The following is a 25,230-nucleotide window of genomic DNA, read 5'->3' on the forward strand; positions in this document are numbered from 1 at the left end:
GTGTGTGTGTGTGTGTGTGTGTGTGTGTGTGTGTGTGAATGCAATCTTGATGCGAGCGCGCGTGTCTGTCCTCCATCATCTCCACTCAAAGTTGCCTCCACCACTCACCTTGCCTTGGCCTCGCACGTCCATGCACCCATCCCATCGCGTGTGTGCTTCATCGCCGCAGACGGAAACTCGTATGTGCTCAACTTTGGCGGTCGCGTCACACGGCCCTCCGTCAAGAACTTCCAGATTATCCACGAATCAGACAGTGAGTCACGACAAGAGATTTTTTTTTGGGGGGGGGAGGGAGTGTGTGTGTGTGTTTGTGTTTGGTTGTATGTTTGGTTGTGTTTGGTGGTGTGTTTGTGTTTGTGTGCGCTTTTCATTGCCTCGTGAACGTTCAGCCGGCATGTCTCACTCGTTCTGTCCCCGAAACAAACACACACACACACACACACACATACACACACATGAACGCGTCACCGTGTTTGCAGCGGACTACATCATTCTGCAGTTTGGCCGCGTGGAGGAGCACGAGTTCACCATGGACTACCAGTACCCAATGTCCGCGCTCCAGGTACTCGGCAGAGTACATGCGTGTGCTCGTGTTGTGTGTGGATTGGGGGTTTGGAGCAGGGTGTCTACTGTGTGGTTGTTGTCGTCTACCGTGGTTGTTGTTATCTGTGCTGCTCACTCACACACACACACACACATGCAGGCCTTTGGCGTGTGTTTGACCAGCTTTGACGGGAAGCTGGCTGTTGAATGAAGGCTGACTCAACGTTCCACAACGAAACCATCACCATCACCACCAGCACGCTTGCTTGCTTATCTTGCGCCACAGACACACACTGATGCTTCCCTTTCGTTTGCTTTTCTTCTGTCCATTTTCCAATGAAAGCCAACAAGCAAGAAAGTGAGAGTGAGAGAGGGTGAGAGGGTGTGTGTGTGTGTGTGTGTGTGTGTGTGTGTGTGTGTGTGTGTGTGTGTGTGTGTGTGTGTGTTGAGAGGAAGCGTTAATGCAAATCACACCCATTACGCGCATTCGTCATGTGTGGTGGCGAAGTGTCCCCTGATTGAAGGTCCTACTTGCTGTTTGTCAGTTTTTTTGGGGGTGCACTCGTTCCGCGCATTCCGAATGAACGTATTGAATGGATGCTCCAAACCCACCACAGACAGCATACAACTGCAACGACAGCACCAACCCCTTGCCTTACCCCGAACCAACCAACCAATCAACCAATCAACCAGCCAACGCTTCTTGCTATCATCCCCAACAGCACAACACACAGACAGACGAAGGAACATCAACCAACGCACAGCTGTCAAGGCAGCGACAACAACAGCCAACAAGCCAACAAGAAGATGGGAGCGTGGGTGTTCTTCGATGAGCTTGTGCTCTCCGGTACGTTGCTCGACGGCTTGTCAAGCACGGGCGCATCAACCATGTGTGTACGTGTGTGTGCTGTTGTTATCACTTTTTTTTCTGCTCGTAGCTTCCTGTATCATCCACCCAACAGCTCGGCTCACTCAACACACACACACACACACACACACACACACACACACACACACACACACACATGCAGTCATCGTGTTGGTGGCAGTGGGGTTCTGTGTCATTAGCGGGATTTCCATTGGTGTGAAGCACAAGCTGAAGCACACACTGTGGACATGGTCTCACCTTGGACCCTGGTGGTACATCGGCGGGCTAATTGTTATTGGCGTCACCTCCATCGGCTTCCAAAGGACAGGCACCGCGACCACCGCATGCAGCGTAGGTGGTGTTGATGTGTTTTAGGTTGCTGCGTGGAGTTGATGTTGGGGCGCTGAGCACCACGCCGGAGGGGGGATGCACCTGCGATTGCGGGTCTTTGCACAATGTGCTCTCATCCACACACACACACACACACACACACACACACACACGTACACACACACACATGCACGCACACACACACTCACACACTCACACGCTCACGTTCACACACACTCACACACTCACACGCTCACGTTCACACACACTCACACACTCACACTCACCCATACACCATACACGCACATGCACACGCGCAGATCAATGGGGCGTTCATGTACATTGGCGTGGCCATTGCGGCGTTCTCGTGCCACCACTTGCTGGTGCATCACACGCTGTCGTGCGTGTGCGCGCAAACCTGGGCCCCGCCAGCGTGGGCGGCATGGCTATTTCGCCACTTTGTGCTGCTGCACCACGTCATCACATGCGTCCTGCCCATCTTGCTGGCGGCCGCAATGAATGCGGTGGATCCGGCCGTGTTCGCCACCGCAACCACGTGCTCCTTCAACACACGCGCTGGCGCCGCCTTCATTGGGCTGGTGCCCCTCTTCTTCGTGGCACTGAGCATGGTGCTGCTTGTCGTCCTGCACATGACCCGCAGCACGACCGCGGGCTGGGTCAGCCGCAGCCACGCCGCCATGTATGCAGTCCTTGGCAGCTTGCTTGCGTTGCAAATCGGCACCATTCACGCCCTCAACAGCACGCCCACGTCAGAGTGGCAGGTCATTCACATCACCGCATTCATCGTCCAATCGGTGCGTGTGCTTGTGTTTGCTGGTGTGTGTGTGTGTGTGTGCTTGAGTGTGTGTGTGTGTGTTTGAGTGAGAGAGAGAGAGAGAGAGCGAGAATTCATGTGTGTTTGTGTGTGTGTGTGTGTGTGTGTGTGCTGATGTAAGCAGCAGCGTCTACGTAGCTGTTTCGATGCCTTTTGTGTTGCTGCTTATCACCGTGATTTTTGACAACCGTTCTTGCCTTGTGTTGCACAGTGCTTGGTGTTGGTTGTGTCCACCATCTGGACCATGGCGCCCGTCTCCCGTCACCAACAGCGCGCGTACGTTGCTTGCTTGCAAACACCCACTGTTGCAGCATGAATGTGGTTGTCATTTGAAATCAACGTCTGTCACTGCTTCATACACACTCAAACAAACACACTCAAACACACACTCTCAAACACACACACACACACAAACGCACTCAAACACACACTCTCAAACACACACACACACACACACGCAAACACTGTCTCTCTCTCGTTGACGTTTCTTGTTCACAACTTGCTTGCATGCATGCGTGGCCACGTGTACGCCTGCAGGAGCATTGAGGGAAAACGAGGCGGTAAACGCAGCCAGCACACGTCTGCTGCTTCAGTGGATCACCGCACAACAGCCGTGGGCTCACGTCAGGCCTCATGTACGCTTTGCAATCCTGAGCTGCTTCCCGTAGACTTTATGTTTCACTCATGTTTGTTGATGAACAGGTGTCTGTGGGCATTTGTGATGACTCACACGCGCATCACTAATCGCACACACACACACACACACATTGTTCACTCACTCACTTACTCACTCACTCACTCACTCACTCACTCACTCACTCACTCACACACTCATTCACAGATTTGATGGCCAACAACGGTGCGCCAGAGACGAACGACGATCTTCCATTTGAGTGGGACGACGCAGCGTCCACCCCCTCGTTCAACAGCAAACTCAGGTGTGCTAAGAGACCTACGTTGCAGTCATGTTGTTCGTTACTTGTGCAACTGTTGGTTTGTCATGCCTGCACCCGCACTTGTTGCCGCGAAAACACACACACACACACACACACATACACACACACACACACACACACACACACACACACACACACACACACACACACACACACACACACACACACACACACACACACACACACAGACGCCCACTTTTGTGACAGCGCCGAACCGGCCGCCGTATGAGAATGTGGCGTGTGGCTCTGGCCTCAGCCATCACATTGACGGGTACACGCCCATGTCCACCCCGAAACCGATGCCTGCTGTTGGCCCCCGGCCCGTCGCACCACCAAAGAAGCCTGTTCGCCGACACCGCGTGAAACAGCAGCAACAGCAGCAAATGGGTGTGCAGGGCCCTGAATATGCGTCGTCTCCACTGCATGCTGAAGAGCATTCAGACGGCGCCGTGTACTATGCAATGAACGAGCTGCCGCGGCCACCGCCAGCAGCAACCGCGTACGCAGGAGCTGGGACAGCAGCAGCTCAGCAGCAGCACGCGGGCGGGGTGGCACTATCGCCTTATGTTCCGATTGAGATGACGCGGCGGGATGCTGCGGGTGTGCGGCCCATTCACCTCCCACGCCCCGCACAGCAGAAGCCGCTCGTCATCACCGAGCGCATGTCGCCCACAACCAGGAAACACCAGCTGTAGCGCAACTTGTAATGTATGACGAGTGAGGGCGAGGGGGATGAGGATGAGTGAGATGAGGGTCTGCTTGATTGAGTGATTGAGTCTGTCCATGTGTCTATGTGTCTGTACATACAAGCAAACGCGTGAGCGTGTGTATGATGTGAAGGGAGACGGAGACGGTACATACAAGCAAACGCGTGAGCGTGTGTATGATGTGAAGGGAGACGGAGGGAGACGGGGACACTGAGACAGGGAGAAGGAGGCAGGGAGACGGGGACAGGGAGATCAACCTTACGCACACACACACACACACACACCATCACACAGCCATCACACACACACACACAACCATCACACACCATCACCCCAACCCCGCGTGCCTTGCCAACGAGCGAAATTTGGCCATATCTTTCAATGAATGCTTTGTTGATGCGGGAATACGCAACAACGCAACGCGGAAAAAGGGCCACGCCCAACAAACACACACGCACACACGCAAGCGAAGAAAGCGAAGAACCCCCCAAGACGCCATTTCCCGCACGCCTGTTGTGACGACCAATACCGCGAAGCAAGCGAAGGCACGGGAACGTCTTTGCGCCACTCACCACCATCATCAGCATCGGATACAGCACGCCATTTCTTGAGCTCCCCGACCTTCTCTCTCTCTCCACAAGAACACCAACACCCAGAACAACGCGCGCGTGTGTGGACTCGAGTCCCCTCCGAAAAGTGCTTGCTCACCACACAAGAACACCCGCGTTTTGCCTGCAAGAAGCAAAGCAACCACAGCAACCACAGCAACCACAGCAACCACAGCGAAACGAGCACCAGACGAGCAGCAGTCTTCACAGCAGCAGTCACCGCAACACACTCCCACGCAGAGGGTTCTTTCTTTTTGCTGTCTCCGAGTGTATCTCGCCTTGACCATGTCCAGCGTGTCGCCACAGCTGCAACAGCTTGCAGACAGTCACAAGCACACGGTCAACTCGTACGCGTCCTTCAAGAACAAGGACGAGCAGCGCAGGGCCGCATCCCCCGACTCTGGGCTTGGTATGGTTTCCTCCCTCAACATGAGCAAAATGCCCTTCCTTTGCTTGATTGCTCTCGTTGACACTGCACCTTACAAAGAGTACTGGTCGTGCCTTGATGACAGTTGAGAAGAACTCACCCAAAACGTGCGCCTCTGCTTGACACTGCGTGATGGACGAACAGCGTCTCCGGCTGTTCGGCAACGTGCGTCTGTGCAAATGGACAACTCACAGCGTCAGCGGCAAACGCCGCAGCAGCTCCGGCGCACACGGTCCACCCCGTCTCGCCAGCACTCCCGCCGCAGGGTATGTGTGCGTGTGTGTGTGTGTGTGTGCGTGTGTGTGTGTGTGTGTGTGTGTGTGTGTGTGTGTGTGTGTGTGTGTGTGTGTGTGTGTGTGTGTGTGTGTGTGTGCGTGCGTGCGTGCGTGCGTGTGCGTGTGAATCACTTGTAGCCCCAGCCCTCCTTTTCGTTGCATAGTCTGCTGAATGTGCTCATTTTTTCATCCGTTGCTTGCGTTCCAACAGCGGTCATCGCTGAGCACGGTGCCGGATGAGCTGCCGGACACGCTTGAGCGCCTGCCGTATGTGCGCCAGCGCCAGGCTGCAGAGGCAAGGCGCAAGCGATACCTCCACGACCAGCTCCGAAAGGTCATTGAGCATGCACACGTCTGTGTGTGTACGTGTGTGTGTGTGTGCGTGTGTGTGTGTGTGTGTGCATGTGTGTGTGTGTGTGTGTGCGTGTGTGTGTGAAGGATTTGGAGTGTTTTCAGTGTGCGTGTTCTCTGCCGCTCACCGTGGGTTGTTTGATGCGCAGATCACTGCAGCTGAGCGGGAGGCGCAGCTTCTCATTCAGAAACAACGCCGTCAAATCGAGCTGGCAAAGGTGCACATGTATGCACAGGGTTGCACCTGCATGTGTGCGCGTGATTTTGCTGTGATGTACGAACAGCAAGACCACCCCACGTTCTCACTACTTCCTTTTGCTGCTGCTGTTTCTTGCACAGGACACTACCATGCGTGAGCGCGCCTTGCGCAAGAAGGAAGAAGAGGACGCACGCGAGATGAACCGCATCAAGAACCTGGTATGCGCGTGCAAAGGGTGTATTGCTGTGTTGTGTGTTGTGTGTGTCTATGTTCTGTGTGTTGTGCATGTCGTCGATTGTTGCTCTTACCAGTACTATCTCTCACCCTGGTTCCCTCCATTTCTGCTTGCGCACACATTACGTTTGTCAGGTGATGGAGAAGCACGAGTCGCGCCAGCGGCGGCAGGAGCTGCTGAAGAAGCACCAGATGACCAAGCGTCAGAAGGCGCTCGAGGAAAAGCACCAGACCGAAGAGATGGTGGAGGAAGGTGCGCCTACTTGTGTGTGTGCGTGTGCGTGTGCGTGTGTGTGGTGGATGTGTGTGTGCGTCCATTCATACTCCTCGTGAGCCTGCGACGTGCCAAACATTGTTCCATCTGTTTCCTATTCGTCCCTGTGTGAGTCGCTTCGCCTGCTCATAACTTTCCCCATACTGCTTTCATTATTTCCCCACCGCAACACTACCGGTTGCAGCCCAACGCAAGCGCGAGCGCGAGCTGGAGGAGATGCAGCGTCGCCGCGCCCTTCAGGCCGCCGAAGCAGAAGAAGAGCGCGCTGCCCGCGAACGTGCGTGTTGGCTGTGTGCATGCGCTATGCTTGTTGGGTTGTGGATTGTGTATGCTGGCGCTTACAGCGCGTTAATGTGAATGTTTATGTGAATGCTTGTGTACTTGTGTGTGTGTGTGTGTTTGTGCCTGCAGGCAAAGCCGAGCAAGAACGGCTGCAGCGCCTGAACGAAGCGCGCAAGATGAAGCGGCTGGCCCAGGAGCGCGAGCGAAAGGTGTGTGTGTGTGTGTGTGTGTGTGTACGGGCATGTGTGTGTGCATGTGCATGTGTGTGTGTGTGCACATGCTGCGTCCCTCACCATTCCAGTCGCTCATTCCATTCCCCTTTCGATTGCCAGCTGCAAATGGAGGAAGAAAAGCGACTGCAGCGCCTGCAAGAACAGGAAGCGCGTGAGCGAGCCGTAAGTGGCATGCGCGACGTGTGCTTGTGCGACGCCCGTGTTTGTTTGATTTGCAGGGGCGTTTATCGGTGGTGCCACTGCCATCTCTCATCCTCACCACACACACATACTCATGCACGCACACACACACACACATGCACGCACGCACACACACATGCACGCACGCACGCATGCACGCACACACACACAATCTATGCTCTGCCATTGCAGGAGCGCGAGCAGAAGAAGAAGGAGCGCGAGGAGCTGATTCGGCGGCGCGGGCAGGAGGCGCGGCAGCAGAAGGTGGCGGTGAAGCGGCAGATCAGCCGGCAGCAGGAGCAGCTCAACAAGGAGATGGAGGAGAAGCGCGAGTGGAACATCAAGATGAAGGAGCGCTCAAAGGAGGCCCGCCAGGTGTGTGTTTGTTGCGTGTGAGCGAAAAAGTTGTTGTTGTTTCGCCATTTGCTTGTGAGCCGTTGCCTTGCCCTCATACCCAATTGATTGCACCATTCCCGCCAACTCACCACCACGTCATCCGTGCTCATATCGCTGTTCCTCACCACCAGCGGCAACTGGAGGAGCACCAGAGCCGCCTCCGCCGCGAGAAGGAAGAGGCACGGCGCCGGCAGAGCGAACTGCAGAAGGTATCAAACCGCTACACAATTGGTGATGAGGGTGTGCTTTCGTGCCAAACGTGGATATGGGTGTTGTTGCGTGAGTGTTGGGGAGCATTGGTGGAAAAATGCGCGAGATGCGTATTCATGGCTCTCTGCTTGCGCTCATCAATGAATTGTGGGTGGTTTGCAGATGATGGCTCTGCAGAAGCAGCAGGAGCGTGAAGCGATTGTTGCCGCGAAGAAGGCCGCCCTCGAACGCCAGAAGCAACGCGAGGTGCGTGTTATGTTGTGCTATGTGTTTAGATGGATGGAAGCTGTTTGAGTGCGAGCACTGTACTGTGCCTACTGTGCAGCAGCACCCTTGTCTGATCCGCTGAATTACTGTCTCACTACCACCACCGTCCTCTGTCCAACCCCTCGTTCCCCACTTCTTCTCCTTTTCGCTACGTAGGCTGCCATGCAAGAGGCTGCACGCAAGCGCCAGATTGCGCAGAAGCGCGCACGGGAGGAGGCAGAACGCCGCCTGCGCGAGGAGGAAGAGCAGCAGCGTCGCGAGGAAGAGCGCATGGAGAAGGTGGGCGACAGCATGGGACGATGTTTCGCGCTTAGATTGTGTGCAAGCTGGCTGTTGCAGCTGCTCAGTCGGCTCCTATTCTGTGTGTTCTCCCTCGTTTGTCTTGATGCTCGTCGTCTGTTGTTCGTGTAACCCCTCGGCCCTCACACATTCAATTTCTGCCTGCGCTGTGTCCTGCTGCTCACCCATGCAGGAAATCCAAGCCAAGGTTGCCAAGGCGAAGCGGGAGGCCGACCGCAAGATGCGCCTCCTCCGCAAGATGGAGAGCGCTGCCAAGGACGCTGCCACATCGTAGTCGGGTTGCGACACGTGCTGAGGGTTTTGCGCAGTGCGGTTGTGGTCTGTGTTCTGTGGCTGGTCCCTCCAGCCACCCATACGCTGCCCTCTTCCAGCCTTTACCTGTTCAAATTGATCCTTGTGCGTTTCTCCCATGTTTTTCCCATGATTTCCTGCTTTTTCTCGACATATCGAACCTGTACCTCAACTGTACCCTATTGTGCTGTACCGCAATGGTCTCACCTGTCATGTAATGTTGACGACATTCCTTCGTGTCACCTGTTCCTGTACTTCCTTATGGATTGCTTGCTTGTGTACTCTGTTCGTTGACGCTGTGGATCGTGGTGGCTTCTTTTCTCTCGTCTGTACATGTCTTGTCTTGGCCTCTACGTGTCTGGTGGACTGCTTGCGTGATGTGAGTGTAGGCGCTTCAGCAGCCGGTGCCGCCGTGCAAGCCAGCTCACCCACGCTGCTGCTGCACGCTTGCGCTCGCGCGCATGCATGTTCTTGTGTCAGTGTCAGTACAAACAAAATGGCGCGCGTGTGAGTGAGTGAATAAGTGGGTGTCTAGAGGTGTGTGTGTCGGTGGTGTTCAAGCTTCACTGACAATGCGTTGATGCACAACGACTCTCCAACGCAACCGACTCAACGCTCCAACGCAACCGACACAACGCGACCACGTAAACGCAGAAAAAATAGATGAAATTTTGCAGCAAGCTGGTTACCGCCCACAAGCTGTCACGTTTGACGTTTGACACTTCCCCGAAATGGTCGCTTTCGTGTCCATCTTTGAGAGTTGTCGCCAAGCCATTTTTTCCTGGTTTTCGCCCAGACAAAAAGTTCCTCATGCCAATCCAGCTTGCTTGTGTCGCCATTTCCACCCATCTCTTGTGCGTTTGGTCGTTTTTGATCCTTCCCAGCACCGCCAGCAACAAGCCCAGTCAAGCTACCAAGCAAACAACAACAACAACAACAACAACAACAACAACAACAACAAGCGGCAAGCAAGCCAGCAAGCCATATCTGCCCGCCTCCTTGGAGCGATTGCAAAGGTAAGTCAGAAGCACGCACGCGGTGTTCTGGTTTGTGAGCGTCCTCAGAAGTGATGGGGGGACAGGAAGGTGTTTGTCCTGATCAGGACAATTGCGTGGATCGAAATCCTCACCTCCGGACACACACACACACACACACGCACACACACACACACACACACACACACACGCACGCACACATGCACACACACACTTTTCTTTGAGCTCTCAGAATAATACACTGCTGCGTCATTATCACGACCATGTCCTGCTGTCCACGCAAGCCGGCTGACCGCGTCGCGCGCATGAACCCGCAGCAGCTGCGGAACTGGCTTCATGCAGAAGGCATGGCGCGCCAAGCCGACCTCCTCGACTCTGTCTCCGGTGGCGTCCTTGTGCGCAGCGTGTCCCAGGATCCTGCTTGGCTCACCACCAACCGCAACATGCCAGCGCATCTCAGCGAGACGCTGCTGGATGCGCTTGGGCTCGATCCCGCCCCTTCACCGAAAGCAGCAACGCAGCTCAAGCAGCTGGAATTGGACGCTCTTGACGCTGATGATCGCCCGCAAGCGCAGCCAGCTGGCCGTGTCGTGCTGACCGCGTGGGACGATGATGGAACGCCACAAGCTCGCGACAAGAATGCCACAACGCAGCCGGATGCAGCTGCGATTGGACCAGACTTGCAGCCCGCGGTTCTGGCGCTCGAAACCTGCGAACTCCCTGAGCCACCCGCGACAGACAAGTCCTCATGGGGCAAAGTGCTGCGCACGACAATCGGCACCGTCGTCCGCAAGGCCGTGCCCACAATGGTGGAGAAGGCAGCAGAGAGCCTCCCGTTTGGGTCCCTCGCCGTGACACTGTGCACGCAGACGGTGGCTCGCGTGTCCCAGATGAAGGAGAATCGAGCACTTGCGGAGGAGCTGGCCCGCCGGGCCCGCAAGATCTCCAAGCACGGCCGTGTGCTCCTCGTGTACTTCCAGGCAGAAGACAGCCCTGACGGGCTTGAGGAGGCGGAGGAGCTGAGCGAGCACACGTTCTGCTCATTGCGCCTCGTCGTTGACGCCCTCAAGCCCGGTGTCAAGAGCCGTATCCTGCGCTTTTTGAGCTGCGATGACATGGCAGATGGGTTCGCTGAGGCAAACAAGCGCATGATGGACGCCGTTGGGCTGGTCAACCTCATCTACAACAGCACGCAAGCGCAGCAGCAGCAGCAGCAGCAGCAGCAGCAGCAGCAGCAGCAGCAGTTACGGTCAACACCACCAGCAGCAGCAGCAACCGTGCGCTGGAGGTTCTGCATCAGTGCAAGGCACAAGCAGATGCCGTGGCGTTTTGGAGGGACAACTGCTTTGGCGACGAGGTCAGCGTGCTTCTCTTACTGTCAGCGCTTAAGAGCTGGGTCCGCCGATCTGGCCACGTCCGCGTGTCGGCAGCGCTCCACCTGGCAGACATCCCGGAGCTCTATGCCTTCTTTGCTGGCAAACGCAACCGCGAGACTACGACAGTGCACCACTTTGCCGACTTTCTCGGCGACGCAGCGTCGCTCGCCCATGCACTGTCGCCTTACCTGCCAGGCGATGAGAACCGTGAGCATGAGGAAGCAACAACAGCTACGACCACAGCAACTGCAGCAACAGCAGCAGCAACAGCACCCAAGACGGGTCAGCAGCCCCGCCGCACCCCAAGGCGCGTGACATCGCTTCGTCAACCAGCCTTCACGGCAGAAGGAGACGACGACACCGCCCTCAACGTCCACCTGCACGAGGCCCTGCAGCCTGTTGACTTTGGACAGGATCTGGTGAAGCATCAGAAGGCGTTTGCAGAAGGCACGCGCGAGTGGGTGTTTGACGCCTTTGAGACGTGGGCGCGGAAACCAAACACAGACCAGGACGCCCGCGTGTTCTGGGTGGAGGGAACGGGCGGGCTCGGCAAGTCGGTCATTGCCGCCCAGTTTGTGAAGCGGTACGCTGACGGTACCTCGTCGCACAGCACGTCAGACAGCACGCGACCGCTCCTCGCAGCCCACTTCTTCTGCAAGCACGATCACGCAGACCGCAATGACCCGCGCAAGGCCATCGCCACTCTCACCTTCCGCCTCGCATCGCAGCTGCCTTCGTTGCGGCAGAAGTTGCTGGACATTCTCAAGGACGAGGAGCAGCGGGACAACTTTGTTGCCCACGCGCACGGCACCAAGGGCAGTGTGGGTGACGCGTTTGACGTGCTGCTGGCCGACCCACTGCGCGAGGCACTCGACAACCGTGACACGCACGACGGCGACATCTTCATCCTGGTTGATGCGCTGGATGAGCTGCGTGATGGCAACAGCCGTGCACAATTCCTTCGCCTTGTGGGCAAGCAGCTGCCTTCGCTGCCACCGTGTGTTCGCATCATCGTCACGTCCCGCCCGGAGGAGGACATTCTTGTGTTCTTCAAGAACCTCAACCCGTTTAAAATCGACAAGCAGGATCGACGACAGCGCGAGGATCTGGAGCTGTACACGCGGCAACGCATCGTGGACGGCACCAGCCTACACAAGCTGTCGGACGCAGACAAGGACGCCGTTGTGAAAGCGGTCGTTGACAGAGCGGATGGCGTGTTCCTCGCCGTCGCCTTGGTGGCACGCGCCTTGGAGGAGCTGGACGAGTCTACCAAGCAGCCATTAAGGCCAGCGGATGTCGACGCTCTGCTCGCCAGCTCTGGCGGCAGCATCGTTGACGGCACGTACACGGAGACGCTGGACCGCATTCAGACGCGACTCAACCAGGCAGCCACTGGTGAGGAGGGCGTTGACGAGGAGGTGCTGGCAGCACTCCAAGGCACCCTGCACAACGTGCTGGCGGCGATTGTGGCTTCCCGCCAGCCACTGCACGTGGAGGATTTACACGAGCTGTGTGGTGGTGATCGGGTGCAGAGCAAGGCGCTGACGAAGCGGCTGCTAAGCGCGCTGTCGCTTCTCTTCTCCAGCAGCAGCAAGCACGACGTGATTGAGCCCCTGCACAAGACCGTCAACGACTTCCTCACGGACAAGGACCGCGCTGGCGCTCACTTTGTGGATGTGCGGGAAGGCCACGCCATCCTCACTCGTGCGTGCCTGCGCGTGCTGCAGGACCGAGGGCTTCTGAGCGGATCACGTGATCTGTTGGCGCCAGGCAGTGGCGTCCTGGACGAGCCCATTACCAAGTATGCGCTGGAGCATGGCCACATGCACTTGTACGAGTGTGCACGAGCGCTTGCAGACAAGGCAACAGGCATCGATATCAAATGCCCTCGACGGGCGGGCTCGGCAAGTCGGTCATTGCCGCCCAGTTTGTGAAGCGGTACGCTGACGGTACCTCGTCGCACAGCACGTCAGACAGCACGCGACCGCTCCTCGCAGCCCACTTCTTCTGCAAGCACGATCACGCAGACCGCAATGACCCGCGCAAGGCCATCGCCACTCTCACCTTCCGCCTCGCATCGCAGCTGCCTTCGTTGCGGCAGAAGTTGCTGGACATTCTCAAGGACGAGGAGCAGCGGGACAACTTTGTTGCCCACGCGCACGGCACCAAGGGCAGTGTGGGTGACGCGTTTGACGTGCTGCTGGCCGACCCACTGCGCGAGGCACTCGACAACCGTGACACGCACGACGGCGACATCTTCATCCTGGTTGATGCGCTGGATGAGCTGCGTGATGGCAACAGCCGTGCACAATTCCTTCGCCTTGTGGGCAAGCAGCTGCCTTCGCTGCCACCGTGTGTTCGCATCATCGTCACGTCCCGCCCGGAGGAGGACATTCTTGTGTTCTTCAAGAACCTCAACCCGTTTAAAATCGACAAGCAGGATCGACGACAGCGCGAGGATCTGGAGCTGTACACGCGGCAACGCATCGTGGACGGCACCAGCCTACACAAGCTGTCGGACGCAGACAAGGACGCCGTTGTGAAAGCGGTCGTTGACAGAGCGGATGGCGTGTTCCTCGCCGTCGCCTTGGTGGCACGCGCCTTGGAGGAGCTGGACGAGTCGAGCAAGAAGAGGAAGTCCCTCACACCGGCGGATGTTGATGCTCTGCTCGCTGGGTCCGGAGCCAGCATCGTTGACGGCACGTACACGGAGACGCTGGACCGCATTCAGGCGCGACTCAACCAGGCGGCCACTGGTGAGGAGGGCGTTGACGAGGAGGTGCTGGCAGCACTGCAAGGCACCCTGCACAACATGCTGGCGGCCATTGTGGCCTCCCGCCAGCCGCTGCGCGTGGAAGATCTACATGTGCTGTGTGGTGGTGATCGGGTGCAGAGCAAGGCGCTGACGAAGCGGCTGCTAAGCGCGCTGTCGCTTCTCTTCTCCACCAGCAGCAAGCACGACGTGATTGAGCCGCTGCACAAGACCGTCAACGACTTTCTCACGGACAAGGGGCGCGCTGGCCCTCACTTTGTGGATGTGCGGCAAGGCCACGCCCTCCTCGCTCGCGCATGCCTGCGCGTGCTGCAGGACCAAGGGCTTCTGAGCGGCTCACATGGGCTGTTGGAACCAGGCAGTGACGTCCTGGACGAGCCCGTCACCAAGTACGCACTGGAGCATGGCCACATGCACCTGTGCGAGTGTGCACGAGCGCTTGCAGACAAGGTAACAGGCGAATCAGGGCATGGCACCGACACTGAGGCCAGCGCTGCTGTTACTGCGAGTGCTAGGCAGAGCGTCGAAGCGTGGAGCGAAGTGTTGTTGCAGCCTCGTCGTGGGGACGATCCAATGTTGGCGCAATTCACTGGCACGGGTGTATCGCCAACGGAACGCGAGGCAACGGCAGCCATGGCGCAGTGGCTGCTGCTGCAGGCGTATTCTGCAGAACGTGGACGGCCCCTCATGAAGGAGCTGGCCGAGCTGGCCACAGCCCTGCTCGGTGTGGACAATGACATGTATCAGTTGCTTGATGGCACAAGCTCCCTTTTCGGAGAACACTGGGCGCCGAGGCTGAGTGAGGATGAGGCCTTGCGACGTGGAGCTGGTTGCTTCCTTGGTGGCATACCGTTGCAATCACACTGGTTCGCTTCACAGGCGCAGCGAACACTGGCACGAGCAGCAAGAACGAATCGCTGCCTTCTGCGCATTCCGAAGGTGCTTGCCCGCAGCCCCTGCAAGTTGGTCATCACTGGACACTCGAGTGAGGTCACCTCTGTTGGGTTCAGCCCTGATGGAACACGTGTGGTGTCTGGAAGCCATGACCAGACGGTGCGGGTGTGGGACGCACGGACGGGAGAGCAGCTGACACAATGCGAGGGGCACACGTTTTCTGTCACCTCAGTTGGGTTTAGCCCTGACGGGAGGCGTGTGGTGTCTGGGAGCAGTGACAAGACGGTGCGGGTGTGGGATGCGAGGACGGGCGAGCAGCTGACGCAGTGCGAGGGGCACACGAGTCGTGTCAACTCGGCTGGGTTCAGCCCTGATGGGACGCGTGTGGTGTCTGGGAGCGGCGAGACTTACGGGAAGAACGACGACAACACGGTGCGGGTGTGGGATGCGCGGACGGGTGAGCAGCTGATGCAGTGCGAGGGGCACAGAATTTGTGTCAGATCGGTTGGGTTTAGCCCTGATGGGACGTGCGTGGTGTCAGCTGGGGGCACAACTGTTCATGAGCCCGATTATTCATACTCCTGGGTGGAAGTCTCGGGCGTGGGCATGAACATCCGAATCTGGGACGCATGGACGGGAAGACAAACCCAAGAGCTGAAGGGGCATTCTCTCCCCGTCACTTCGCTTGCGCTGAGCGTTGATGGAACGCGTATCGTGTCAGGCAGCGAAGACCATACGGTGCGGGTGTGGGACGCACGGACGGGAGAGCAGCTGACGCAGTGCGAGGGGCACACACGTGTTATCCAATCAGTCTCACTGAGCACTGACGGGACGCGCATCGTGTCTGGAAGCAATGACGAGACAGTGCGCATTTGGGACGCGACCACGGGTGCACAGCTCGCCCAGCGCGACGGGCACACAAGTGGTGTCTCCTCGGTTATGTTCAGCGCTGACGGGACGCGCATAGCGTCTGGGAGCTCGGATGGCACGGTGCGCGTCTGGAATACGTTTGTGAGTGAGGATGTCGATCGGTGCGGCAGATATGCCTCGCATGTGAATGTGGTTCGTTTCAGCCCTGATGGGACGCGCATCGCATGTGGGAGCAGGGACGCCACTATTCGCATTTTAGATGCTGTCACGGGGGAACAGTTGGGCCGGTGTCACGGCCATTCTGGAGAAGTGACCTCAGTGGCATTCAGTCCTGATGGAGAGCACGTTGTGTCTGTTGGAGGAGAGGAAGATACAGGCGAGGAGATTTTGCATGTGACACCACGAGACAACACAGTGCGTATCTGGGACACGCGAACTGGGAAACAGCTTGCTGAGTGCCAGCACCAATGCGCTTGGGATGAGTGTTTCACGTCAGTCGCATTCAGCCCTGATGGAACGCGTGTGGTGGCTGGGAGCAGTCACACGACGGTGCGCATCTGGGACGCACGGACGGGTGAGCAGCTGCATCAGTGCAAGCGGCACACGGATTGGGTCACCTCAGTTGGGTTTTGCCCTGATGGGACGCGTGTGGCGTCTGGGAGCGATGACAAGACGGTGCGGGTGTGGAATGCACGTAATGGCAAGCAGCTGTCAAAGTGTAAAGGACACATGGGTCGTGTCACCTCGGTTGCCTTCAGCCCTGATGGGACGCGCGTGGCGTCTGGGAGCGATGACAAGACGGTGCGGGTGTGGAATGCACGTAATGGCAAGCAGCTGACACTGTGCGATGGGCACACGCGTGGTGTCTTCTCGGTTTCATTTAGTCCTGATGGGACGCGTGTGGTGTCTGGGAGTCGTGACAACACAGTGCGAGTATGGGACGCGGGCAGCGGGGCACAGCTCATTCAAAAGGACACGTACATTGGCAATGTCAATGTGGTTCAAGTAAGTGCTGATGGGACACGTATTGTATCTGGGAGCGCTGACAACACCGTGCGGGTGTGGGATGTGGAGACGAATAAGTGATGCGGTTGGCTGTCTTGAGTTTACTGGCCTTTTCCATGCCACCCAGCTCGGCAATCATTCCAAAAGCATGTTATGTTACGTTGTTTCTTAGTTGACTTGCGCGTTTGCTTTCTGGTCGTTTTCGTTTGCTGTGCGCCTTTTGTTTGCTGTACGCCCTTTGTTTCCTGTACGCTTGCAGCTTTTGAGTCCCTCTGTTTCTGTTTCATCTGTCGTTTCCTTCCTAGTACTTTCCTACGACATACTGACATGTAAGTCCACAATCCAATCCGGTCCCCATATGTTCCATCCAGCCATTCGTTCTTTGTTTGGTGTGCGTCTTTCTTGTGGGGCTCGAGATGTTGTATTTGCGAGCAATCATCATCACATCACAACGCAAGCGTGCTGCACATCCCCTTGTTCTCCTTGTGCTAAGCCCCCTCCAGTCCACAACCGTGCTTTAAGTACATAGTTGAGTGGTGTGACAAGTGTGACACATCACGTCACAAGCCAGAAACGCAGCCACAAACACACACTCCTCAACACAGTCCCAGAGCAGAGGCCCACCACACACCACACCGAGAGGACAAAGCCAGAAGAGAAGAGAAGAGAAACAGGAGTGGCAGAAGAGGAAGGCAGAAGGAAGCAAAGCCCTCAAAGCCCTCACACCAAATAGCCTAACAGCAAGCCCAGACAACCAACTCTTCACTCACTCCTCCTCTGAACCAATCCCCAACAACGAACAAACCAGCAAGGGAAAGATAGCTGCGTGGTTCACGGTTCGGGATGTGCGGCGACAGCTGGCGCAGCTCGGCCACTACAACGTCCCGACGACGTACTCAGCGACTTTACACAAGGTGTGGTAGGTGTGTATTTTGTTTGTGTGAGTGTGTGTGTGTCTGTGTGTGTGTGTGTGTCTGGGTGTGTGTGTGTGTTTGTGTGTGTGTGTGTGTCTGTGTGCGCAGGCACATGAACGCCCTCCACTGACACGTGACATTGCTGTGACTCACATCGCGTCATGAGCGTCAGCCCTTGTTCCACATCATTCCTCCAATGTACACATCATCATCGCCTTTCCACCATGATGCACGCCGCTAAGTAAACCACCACCGATACACATGCATAGCTCAAGACAGCACACCAACACCACGCAGTTCCTCTTTCTCTCCCCTCTCTCCATCTCCGCCTCCGTCCTCCGTCGTCCATGTACATTCGTTTACTTGCAAGACACGTGGGCTATCTGCCGGTTATGATTACACGAAGGGAGATGAATACCAATGGCGGCGGGACTCCTGATCAAGGAAGATAAAGCAGAAAGAGAGAGTGAGAACGAGACTGCAAAGGTGAAGCAAACTGTGGACATCATCACCACCATCATCGTCTTGCGGTGCGGTTGTCATCATGGCTGGGCCGGGACTTCTTGTGCTTTGGCACAAACACCTCCTGTTGCTGCAAATACGCGCCCAGTACGGTACTGACGACGATCCCACAGCCAATGAACAGGCCCGCGCTCGCCAGTCCAATCGCTGCAACAGGTGGTGAGGGAAGGGGGGAAGATGAGAGGTGATGAAGAGGGATGCGCATATGTGTGTGCGTGCGTGCGTGCGTGCGTGCTTGCGTGCGTGCGTGTGCGTGTGTGTGTGTTTCGCATACTGTGGCGCTCACCAAAGTACATGCCGGACTTCTTCACGCTCGTGGACAGGTCGTCGAAGCTAGTGAGAGGTGAAAGGTGGTGGGAGACGTGGGAGACATGGTGAGAGGTGAAAGGAGTGTGCAAGACAGCTACGCAGACAGCGAGACAGTTACAGAGGCAGTAACAAACACAGCAACAAACACACAGACACAGTCAGACACAGACAGACACACGCACGCACAGAAAACAACAAACACAGACACAGACACACACAGACACACGCACACACACAGACACACACACAGACACACACGCACACACACACACACACACACACACACACACCCGTCGATGACGCTGCCTGCGAGGGATACGAATGGGGACTTGAGAGAGTCCAGATCGGGTAGCATGCGTGTGCCGTCGCCTTCCTTGATGAAGGAGAGCTCACTCTTGCTCAGAAAGTCGCCCACTCCCATGTCTGCTGTCTGTGTTCAGTTGTGTTGGTGCACTGTTGTCTTCTTTCTGCTCCTCGTCAACTTTGTGCAATTGGCGCATTAAAGGAGCATCGACTCACGTACGTTGCTGCTCACACACAGTAGATTCGATGCACATTTATTCACAACCACGACGATGTCGAACGCGGCAAAGACGGCAAAGGTGTTGGAGGCGCTTGTGGCGCGGTGGCCTCGCATTGCGGGCCGCGACGGCCGAAGCATCGCAGAGAAGCTCACCTCCGAATACAAGACGCGCATGGTCAAGGCAGCCAGCGGCGAAGACGTGCGTCTGTGTGTACGCCTGTGTGTGTGTGTGTGTGTTTGCGCATGTGTGTGTGTGTGTGTGCGCGCATGTGTGTTTGCATTTGCGCATGTGTGTTTGCACATGTTTGCGCTTTCAACACAACATTGCGTGCACGTTGCGTTCCTGCTCCGCCGCAACTATCTCATCTCCGCACACACTTACACTGTAGGCGTGGGCCGTGAAGCGGGAGCTGCAGGCCATTGAGGATTTGCTCGAGGACAAGTTCAGCAAAGAGGTGCGTCCTGTGTGTCGCCGTTGACTATGGAGTGATATTGCGCGGCAGCCTCCGTTCCTGCTTGTTGTGTGTGTGTGTGCTTGTATTCTTGCCCTCACGTGTGCTGCCGCTGTTGCTGCTGCTGTTGCTGCTGTTGTCCAAACAGTTCCCACGCCAGGAGAACACCAACTTTTCCGGCGACCTTGGGCGCAAGTGGGGCTATTCACAACTCTCATCAGGTACAGCATGTCATGTGTGTTTGTGTGCCTGTGCGTGTGTGCTGCAAGTTTACTGCGTGCTTTGTGCTCCTGCTCACTTTCACCTGCTGTTTACTTTGTGCCCTCTTTGCAGATGCACAAAGCGAGTTCAACAAGGAAGGCTTCTTTGCGCGCATGATGAAGCGGAAGCGCCCAGCATCTTGAGTGTGTTGTGTATGTGTGTGTGTGTGTGTGTGTGTGTGTGTGTGTGTGTGTGTGTGTGTGCAGCTGTGTGTCTCTGCCGCTCCAAACCCTCCGCCTCTTCCTCTCTCTGTTTCTGAGAAGTTCGCGCCACGTCACGACATGCGACGTTGCGACCTTCACTTGTTCATAATAACTTGAGCTTTGAATGCTTTCATCGAGAGGGCTACTTGGGATTAGTGAACATTGTTTGTTTGTTTGTGTGCACACGCGTGCATGTTCCCTTGTTGGTTCAGCTGAGGTCGATGACGGGCATCACCTTGTCGTCCGTAAACTTGAGGACAACGCTCCCAGGCTAGATGCGGAAGAGGGCGAGAAGACACGGGTGAGCGGACGCGCAGTGTGGCTCATGTAAGCAACGTGGCCAACGTGAGCAACGCAAGCAGTGAGATGAAACACACGCACCACCACGTAGCACTAAACACACGCCACCAACAATCGCGCACAGCACCGGCCACGCACCTTGTCGGCAAACGACTTGGTGGCAATGGTGCAGACAATCTTGTTCCTCTGCGCCACCCGCTGCAGGGCGTCCAGACGGGACTGGGGTTCCGCTTCGGAGGACCGCGTTTTAAACGTGGAGATATCCGACGCCGCCTTTCCAAACGCATTTGCCGCCATCTCAAACAGCTCATCCGCCTGATGGAAGGGAAAGGGGGTTGGGGTTGGGCGCAATGCGGGGGTGGGCAGGACGTATGCGTGAGCTGGCGAATGTTGTATGCATACGCACATGCATGGACAGACACAGGCACAGACACAGACAGACACACAGACAGGCAGACATGCACACACACACACACACACACACACACACACACACACACAGACGTTGAGGTGGTCGAGGTCTGCAATCTTCGAGCAGAAGAGGTCGTAGCTGGCCGGATATGGGATGACGACGTCCTGGAACGGAGCAAAGCGGTGCTCAAACACAATGCGCGGGTCAACGAGTGGCGGTGGCGGTGGCGGTGCACGCCCCAGACGATCACACGCAACCAGCGCCTGTTGCGGAACAGGAGGTGAAGGGGTGGGAGTGGTGAGTGAATGTAGGGGGCAAGAAACAGCGGAAGGGGAGCAAAGGACGCAGAAGAAGTGTGTGTGTGTATGTGCGTGTGTGTGTGTGTGTTTGGACAGACAGACACACACACACACACCAACCAGGGTGTACGCGTCTGCAAACGCGCTCCATGCATCCGCGAGGCGCCAGCTGTCTGGTGGCTCGAGCTGCTTCTGTTTCTTCTGCTTTCCTTTGCCTTTCTTCTTCTTCGCGGCCCCACCACCACCAGCAGCACTGGTGCTGGCTGCTTGTGCCTCTGCTGCCTCTCGCAGTTGCGTGAATGCGCGCGTCTCGATTGTCAACAGCCACCCGGCGACGTGACGCATGTACCTGACATGGGAGGGGAAATGGGGGTGGGGGTTAGGCCGGGGGGGGGAGGTTTCACGGCAGGAGAGACAGACACAGGCACAGACACAGGCACAGACACAGACACACAGACAGACACAGACACAGACACACACACACACACAGACACACACAGACACACACAGACACACACAGACACACACAGACACACACACACACACACACACACACACACACACACACACACACAAACAACCCAGCACTGTGCGCACCAGAAGACGGACAGCAGTTCCCACTGCGCGTGGAGCTGCAGTTCGAGTCCGAGCATGAGGAATTCGAGTCCGGCAATGCACGCGCGCCGCCCCGCCCACGCCGTCAGAGGGTGGTGTTGGCTCGGCTGGTGATGATGGTGATTGTGAGGTTGTGGTGACGATGGTGATGACACGATGATTGATAGTGGTTGTGGATTTGAGGAAGGAGTGATGAGCGTGAGCAAGGCGCTGACGACGAGATTCAAGAGGGCGACAGTGACAGCGTGCTCACCTTCTCGGCACCAAGGTGCGTCACGTCCACCTGCGTCGCCTGTTCAGTTCACACAACAAACAAACAACACATGTGCACACAAGCAAAACAAACAGCATGACGTCGCATTGTGAGGCGTGATCGTGGTGGTGGTGGTGTTGGCGCGCGTGATGAAAGCAAGCCCGTGTGTTTCAAGGGCGCGAACGAGTGGTGTTCGCACGTACCAGCGATGAGAGCGTGGCGGCGGACGTAAACACTCTGCCAACGTGTTGGTGCGGGCATGCAAATGAACGGGGCGTTGGTGCAATGTGTTGAGATCAAGCAACAAACGAACAACGCACGCAACATGCACGACGAACGTGCAGATACACACACACACACACACACACACACACACACACACACACACAGGGAGCAAGCTGGTACTTTGCGAGTCTGCGTCGTTGTCGCGGGCAGTTTTGACAGGCGATGGCGACGGTGTTCTCCTCAAACTCAACCGCAACACCAACAAATGCCGACAGCTGCTCAGCTCCCCTGCTCACGCGCGTACACACACACAGGCGTGTGTGTAAGTATGCGTTTGAAAGAGTGTGTGAGGTGAGCATGAGAGCGAGTGGATGAGTGTCAGAGTGCAGGCACGCGGTCTTGTGATTGTCGGACACTCTCCGCCGATGCAGACATCCAAAACCGATCGACCAACCTGGTTGGTTTGTATCCTGGGGCCATGATTGCGTATCCGCACCAGTTGTACACATCCTCCCGCACCTGAGGCGGCAGTGGTGTTGTGTGGGGGGGGGGATGAATGTATGGAGTGTGAAGAGAGGGAGAGCGCTCAAGGAGGTGGTACACAAGGGATACAACACCACAGACACAGACACAGACACACACCGACACAGACACAGACACACAGACACAGACACAGACACACACACACACACCGCCTGTCCTGGGTCGATCTTCCCTGCCCACTTGTTCTTGTTGAGGAAGCAGCGGTGCACAACAGAGCGAGCGAAGGCGCCGGCGCCCATGCGCGCAAACCGCCCGAAGAACTGATGCAGCGCATGGAGTGTTCCTGGCGGTGGTGGTGGTGGCGGTTATGGCGGGTATGGTGGTGATTGGGTGTTGTGAGGGCGAGCTTGTTGAAAAAGGAGGATGAGTATGGTGTGAAGCGTAGGGTTGGTGGGAGAGAAGGTTGGGTGTTGTCTGACGAATGCACAGCGGATTTCACGACTGCAGTGAGTGCGTTCACACACACACACACACACACAGAGGGTGGACGCACTGCATGAGAAGATGTGCATTCCGGTCTTGATGCAGACAATCTCGTGGCGCAGGTACTCGTACGCCTGAGCCGCAGGTATAATGGCGGTGTGATGTGGTGATTATGAATGGGCAAGCGAGACGTGAGAACAGGCAGGGTACAGCAGACAACAAGCAAAATCACCGCACACACACACACACACACACACACACACACACAAATGCACACACACACACACACACACACACACACACACACACACACACACCTGCTGCGTTGTGATGGATTCGATTTCGCGCAGCGGCGTGGCGGCAAGCAAGTGGCCGTTGATGGTTGGCTGGAGTGCTGAGTCACGCTCACCGGACGACACGTCCGCTCCTGCCTCGAGCGTTGCGAGGCACGCGTCGAGATCACTGAGCGCGTGCGTTGCCATGCGCAGGCCGTTGGGGATGGCGTTGAACTTGAGGTACTGCTGCATTGCGCTGAGGAGGTGAAACAGCAGCCGCATCCTGTTGGAAATCGTATGTGTGTGTGTGTGTTTGTGTGTGTGTGTGTGTGTGTGTGTGTGTGTGTGTGTGCGTGTGTGTTTGTGTGTCAGTTTGTGGTTGGGGATTGGGCTCAGCATAAGAATAAGCAGAGAAGGCGGGCGTACAAACCAACACAAAATACACGAGCGCAATCAGGACCTGTGAGCAACGTTCTCTGGCTGTGTTTTCATTGTGGCGTTGATATCCGCTGTGCCATGGCCGTGGTGATTATGTGAGTGCGGACAGATAAAGGGTTGGTGCAGGTCAGCAGGCTTCAATGCTGACGCATGCGCAGTATGTGGAGTGCAAAACTCATGCACACACACACACACACACACATACACACTCACCATACATACATACAAACTACCTCTCCTCACCGAGCACTGCTGCAAACGGCTTCCAGGAGCACATGTCAAAGCCATAGAGCGAAGTCACAAAGTCCTCCTCTTCACAACAGGATGCTTGAAGGCACTGGCGTGTCATAGATGAAGTGGGTGAAGGAGCCACGGCGATGAGGCTGGGGAGGAGGAAATGTGGCGTTGATGTTGACAACGTGCGTCCACACACACACACACACACACACACACACACACACACACACACACACACACACACACACACAAACACACACACACACACACACACACACAAACACACACACACACGCGCGCGCGCGCGCACGCACACACACGCACAACACATGCTCACCCACAACGCACGCCATGTACGTACGATGGTTTGCGTCGCTTGGACGAGATGCAGCATGCCTTCGAAGAAGATCTGCAGCTCCTTGCACTTGAGCACACGGGGATCATGCATGTACATGCAAGTCAGCACCGTCTGCCCAGCGTTGTTGCCTGTTGGGGAAGTTGGGGTGCGGGAAAGTGAGCGAAGTACGAGAACGGGACAACAAAATGCACTGTGCTTGCCGTGCGCATGTCGTGCGCGACGTGCATTCATGCGCACCTCTGTACCACAGGGCGAGGAGGTTGAACATTTGATCCATTAGGCCAATCTGCTCTGCTTCCGAAAAGTCATCGACCTTCAAGCCATTCTGTTGGAAGGAGGTGCGGGTGGCACAGGACTGTTATCAGTTGTATATGCAACGTACGTGTACACGCACACACACACACACACACACACACACACACACACACACACACACACATACACACACACACACACACACGCACACACGCACACACACAGCTCACATCGAGAGCGTCCTGGAGCGTGTTGACGGCAGTGAGGTTCACGTCCATGCCAGCGTCCATGCGCGGGTCTATGAGCTCGATGGCTTGCAGTGCATCGTGCAGCGATAGTCGCGGATCACGCACCAACTCTCCAAGCGGCAGTGCTATCCGCACAGGGGGAACAGTGGGTGTGTTAGTAGCGAGCGCGTGTGAGGGAGCATGTACCTGAGTGAGCGAGTGTGTGTGTCACATACACACACACATAGATACACAGACACAGACACACACAGACACACAGACACACACACACACACACACACACACGCACGCACAGACACGCACACACAATGTACCTGCGCAGCTGCGCTTGAACGCGCCAGTGACATCCTCCCAGTCACACATCTCGGCGATATCCGCAGGTGTGTTTCACGACAGCACAAACAGTTTCAAGCAAAGTAATGAAGAATGGTGGAAATCTTATACTAATTGTCGTGCCACAACAACAACACAAACCACAAACCACAC

The 25,230-nt window shown here is 56.4% G+C and overlaps 7 protein-coding genes across 7 annotated transcripts in view; 5 read left to right on the forward strand and 2 right to left on the reverse strand.

The window, feature by feature from the left end:
- PTSG_05836 (uncharacterized protein) overlaps positions 1 to 899 on the forward strand; it is a 4,211-nt gene extending 3,312 nt beyond the window's left edge. Inside the window, exons 11-13 of the mRNA XM_004992672.1 lie at positions 170 to 253; positions 480 to 562; positions 704 to 899. Coding sequence (XP_004992729.1) covers positions 170 to 253; positions 480 to 562; positions 704 to 754 — 218 coding nt within the window. The 3' untranslated portion in view covers positions 755 to 899. The remainder of the gene's footprint in view (positions 1 to 169; positions 254 to 479; positions 563 to 703) is intronic.
- Positions 900 to 1,233: 334 nt separating this feature from the next.
- Positions 1,234 to 4,227, forward strand: PTSG_05837 (uncharacterized protein; the record flags this gene model as incomplete). The annotated part of the gene is made up of 7 exons (XM_004992673.1): positions 1,234 to 1,390; positions 1,575 to 1,762; positions 2,062 to 2,556; positions 2,788 to 2,852; positions 3,114 to 3,211; positions 3,418 to 3,514; positions 3,789 to 4,227. The coding sequence occupies exons 1-7, from the start codon at positions 1,351 to 1,353 to the stop codon at positions 4,225 to 4,227; spliced, it is 1,422 nt and encodes a 473-aa protein (XP_004992730.1). The 5' UTR covers positions 1,234 to 1,350.
- Positions 4,228 to 4,975: 748 nt separating this feature from the next.
- Positions 4,976 to 8,749, forward strand: PTSG_05838 (uncharacterized protein; the record flags this gene model as incomplete). Its single annotated transcript, XM_004992674.1, has 14 exons — positions 4,976 to 5,256; positions 5,419 to 5,540; positions 5,761 to 5,883; positions 6,050 to 6,118; positions 6,240 to 6,317; positions 6,469 to 6,586; positions 6,792 to 6,884; positions 7,019 to 7,098; positions 7,222 to 7,284; positions 7,495 to 7,677; positions 7,830 to 7,907; positions 8,071 to 8,154; positions 8,332 to 8,454; positions 8,648 to 8,749. Exons 1-14 carry the CDS (start codon positions 5,133 to 5,135, stop codon positions 8,747 to 8,749), a joined length of 1,440 nt encoding a protein of 479 aa, XP_004992731.1. The 5' UTR covers positions 4,976 to 5,132.
- A 597-nt stretch (positions 8,750 to 9,346) lies between these two features.
- On the forward strand, positions 9,347 to 17,073 carry PTSG_05839 (WD-40 repeat protein; the record flags this gene model as incomplete). The annotated part of the gene is made up of 5 exons (XM_004992675.1): positions 9,347 to 9,410; positions 9,651 to 9,782; positions 9,987 to 11,038; positions 11,062 to 12,938; positions 12,995 to 17,073. The coding sequence occupies 5 exons, from the start codon at positions 9,347 to 9,349 to the stop codon at positions 16,758 to 16,760; spliced, it is 6,891 nt and encodes a 2,296-aa protein (XP_004992732.1). The 3' UTR covers positions 16,761 to 17,073.
- Positions 17,074 to 17,937: 864 nt separating this feature from the next.
- On the reverse strand, positions 17,938 to 18,916 carry PTSG_05840 (uncharacterized protein). Its single transcript, XM_004992676.1, has 3 exons — positions 18,715 to 18,916; positions 18,402 to 18,448; positions 17,938 to 18,262 (listed from the first exon to the last, which is right to left on the reverse strand). The coding sequence occupies exons 1-3, from the start codon at positions 18,843 to 18,845 to the stop codon at positions 18,111 to 18,113; spliced, it is 330 nt and encodes a 109-aa protein (XP_004992733.1). The 5' UTR covers positions 18,846 to 18,916; the 3' UTR covers positions 17,938 to 18,110.
- An 83-nt stretch (positions 18,917 to 18,999) lies between these two features.
- Positions 19,000 to 19,803, forward strand: PTSG_05841 (uncharacterized protein; the record flags this gene model as incomplete). Its single annotated transcript, XM_004992677.1, has 4 exons — positions 19,000 to 19,146; positions 19,337 to 19,402; positions 19,548 to 19,620; positions 19,733 to 19,803. The coding sequence occupies 4 exons, from the start codon at positions 19,000 to 19,002 to the stop codon at positions 19,801 to 19,803; spliced, it is 357 nt and encodes a 118-aa protein (XP_004992734.1).
- A 173-nt stretch (positions 19,804 to 19,976) lies between these two features.
- On the reverse strand, positions 19,977 to 25,169 carry PTSG_05842 (uncharacterized protein). Its single transcript, XM_004992678.1, has 18 exons — positions 25,059 to 25,169; positions 24,727 to 24,869; positions 24,479 to 24,566; positions 24,245 to 24,369; positions 23,890 to 23,983; positions 23,669 to 23,717; positions 23,251 to 23,491; positions 23,004 to 23,067; positions 22,660 to 22,793; positions 22,422 to 22,486; positions 22,148 to 22,255; positions 21,946 to 21,979; positions 21,743 to 21,781; positions 21,472 to 21,596; positions 20,995 to 21,223; positions 20,668 to 20,838; positions 20,302 to 20,478; positions 19,977 to 20,134 (listed from the first exon to the last, which is right to left on the reverse strand). Exons 1-18 carry the CDS (start codon positions 25,105 to 25,107, stop codon positions 20,072 to 20,074), a joined length of 1,998 nt encoding a protein of 665 aa, XP_004992735.1. The 5' UTR covers positions 25,108 to 25,169; the 3' UTR covers positions 19,977 to 20,071.
- Between the last annotated feature and the right edge of the window lie 61 nt (positions 25,170 to 25,230).

This window comes from Salpingoeca rosetta, assembly GCF_000188695.1.
Source record: "Salpingoeca rosetta unplaced genomic scaffold supercont1.15, whole genome shotgun sequence".
NCBI classification, from domain to species: Eukaryota; class Choanoflagellata; order Craspedida; family Salpingoecidae; genus Salpingoeca; species Salpingoeca rosetta.

Excerpts from the sequence above, each read along its gene's own strand:
- PTSG_05840 (XM_004992676.1), bottom strand. The coding sequence starts at position 18,845 with ATGGGAGTGGGCGACTTTCTGAGCAAGAGTGAGCTCTCCTTCATCAAG. Across the intron at positions 18,449-18,714 it reads GCAGGCAGCGTCATCGACGG|CTTCGACGACCTGTCCACGA; the intron begins GTGTGTGTGTGT and ends ACCTCTCACTAG. Across the intron at positions 18,263-18,401 it reads GAAGTCCGGCATGTACTTTG|CGATTGGACTGGCGAGCGCG; the intron begins GTGAGCGCCACA and ends CACCTGTTGCAG.
- PTSG_05842 (XM_004992678.1), bottom strand. The coding sequence starts at position 25,107 with ATGTGTGACTGGGAGGATGTCACTGGCGCGTTCAAGCGCAGCTGCGCA. Across the intron at positions 21,224-21,471 it reads GAACTGCTGTCCGTCTTCTG|GTACATGCGTCACGTCGCCG; the intron begins GTGCGCACAGTG and ends CTCCCATGTCAG. Across the intron at positions 20,479-20,667 it reads CAGACCTCGACCACCTCAAC|GCGGATGAGCTGTTTGAGAT; the intron begins GTCTGTGTGTGT and ends CCCTTCCATCAG.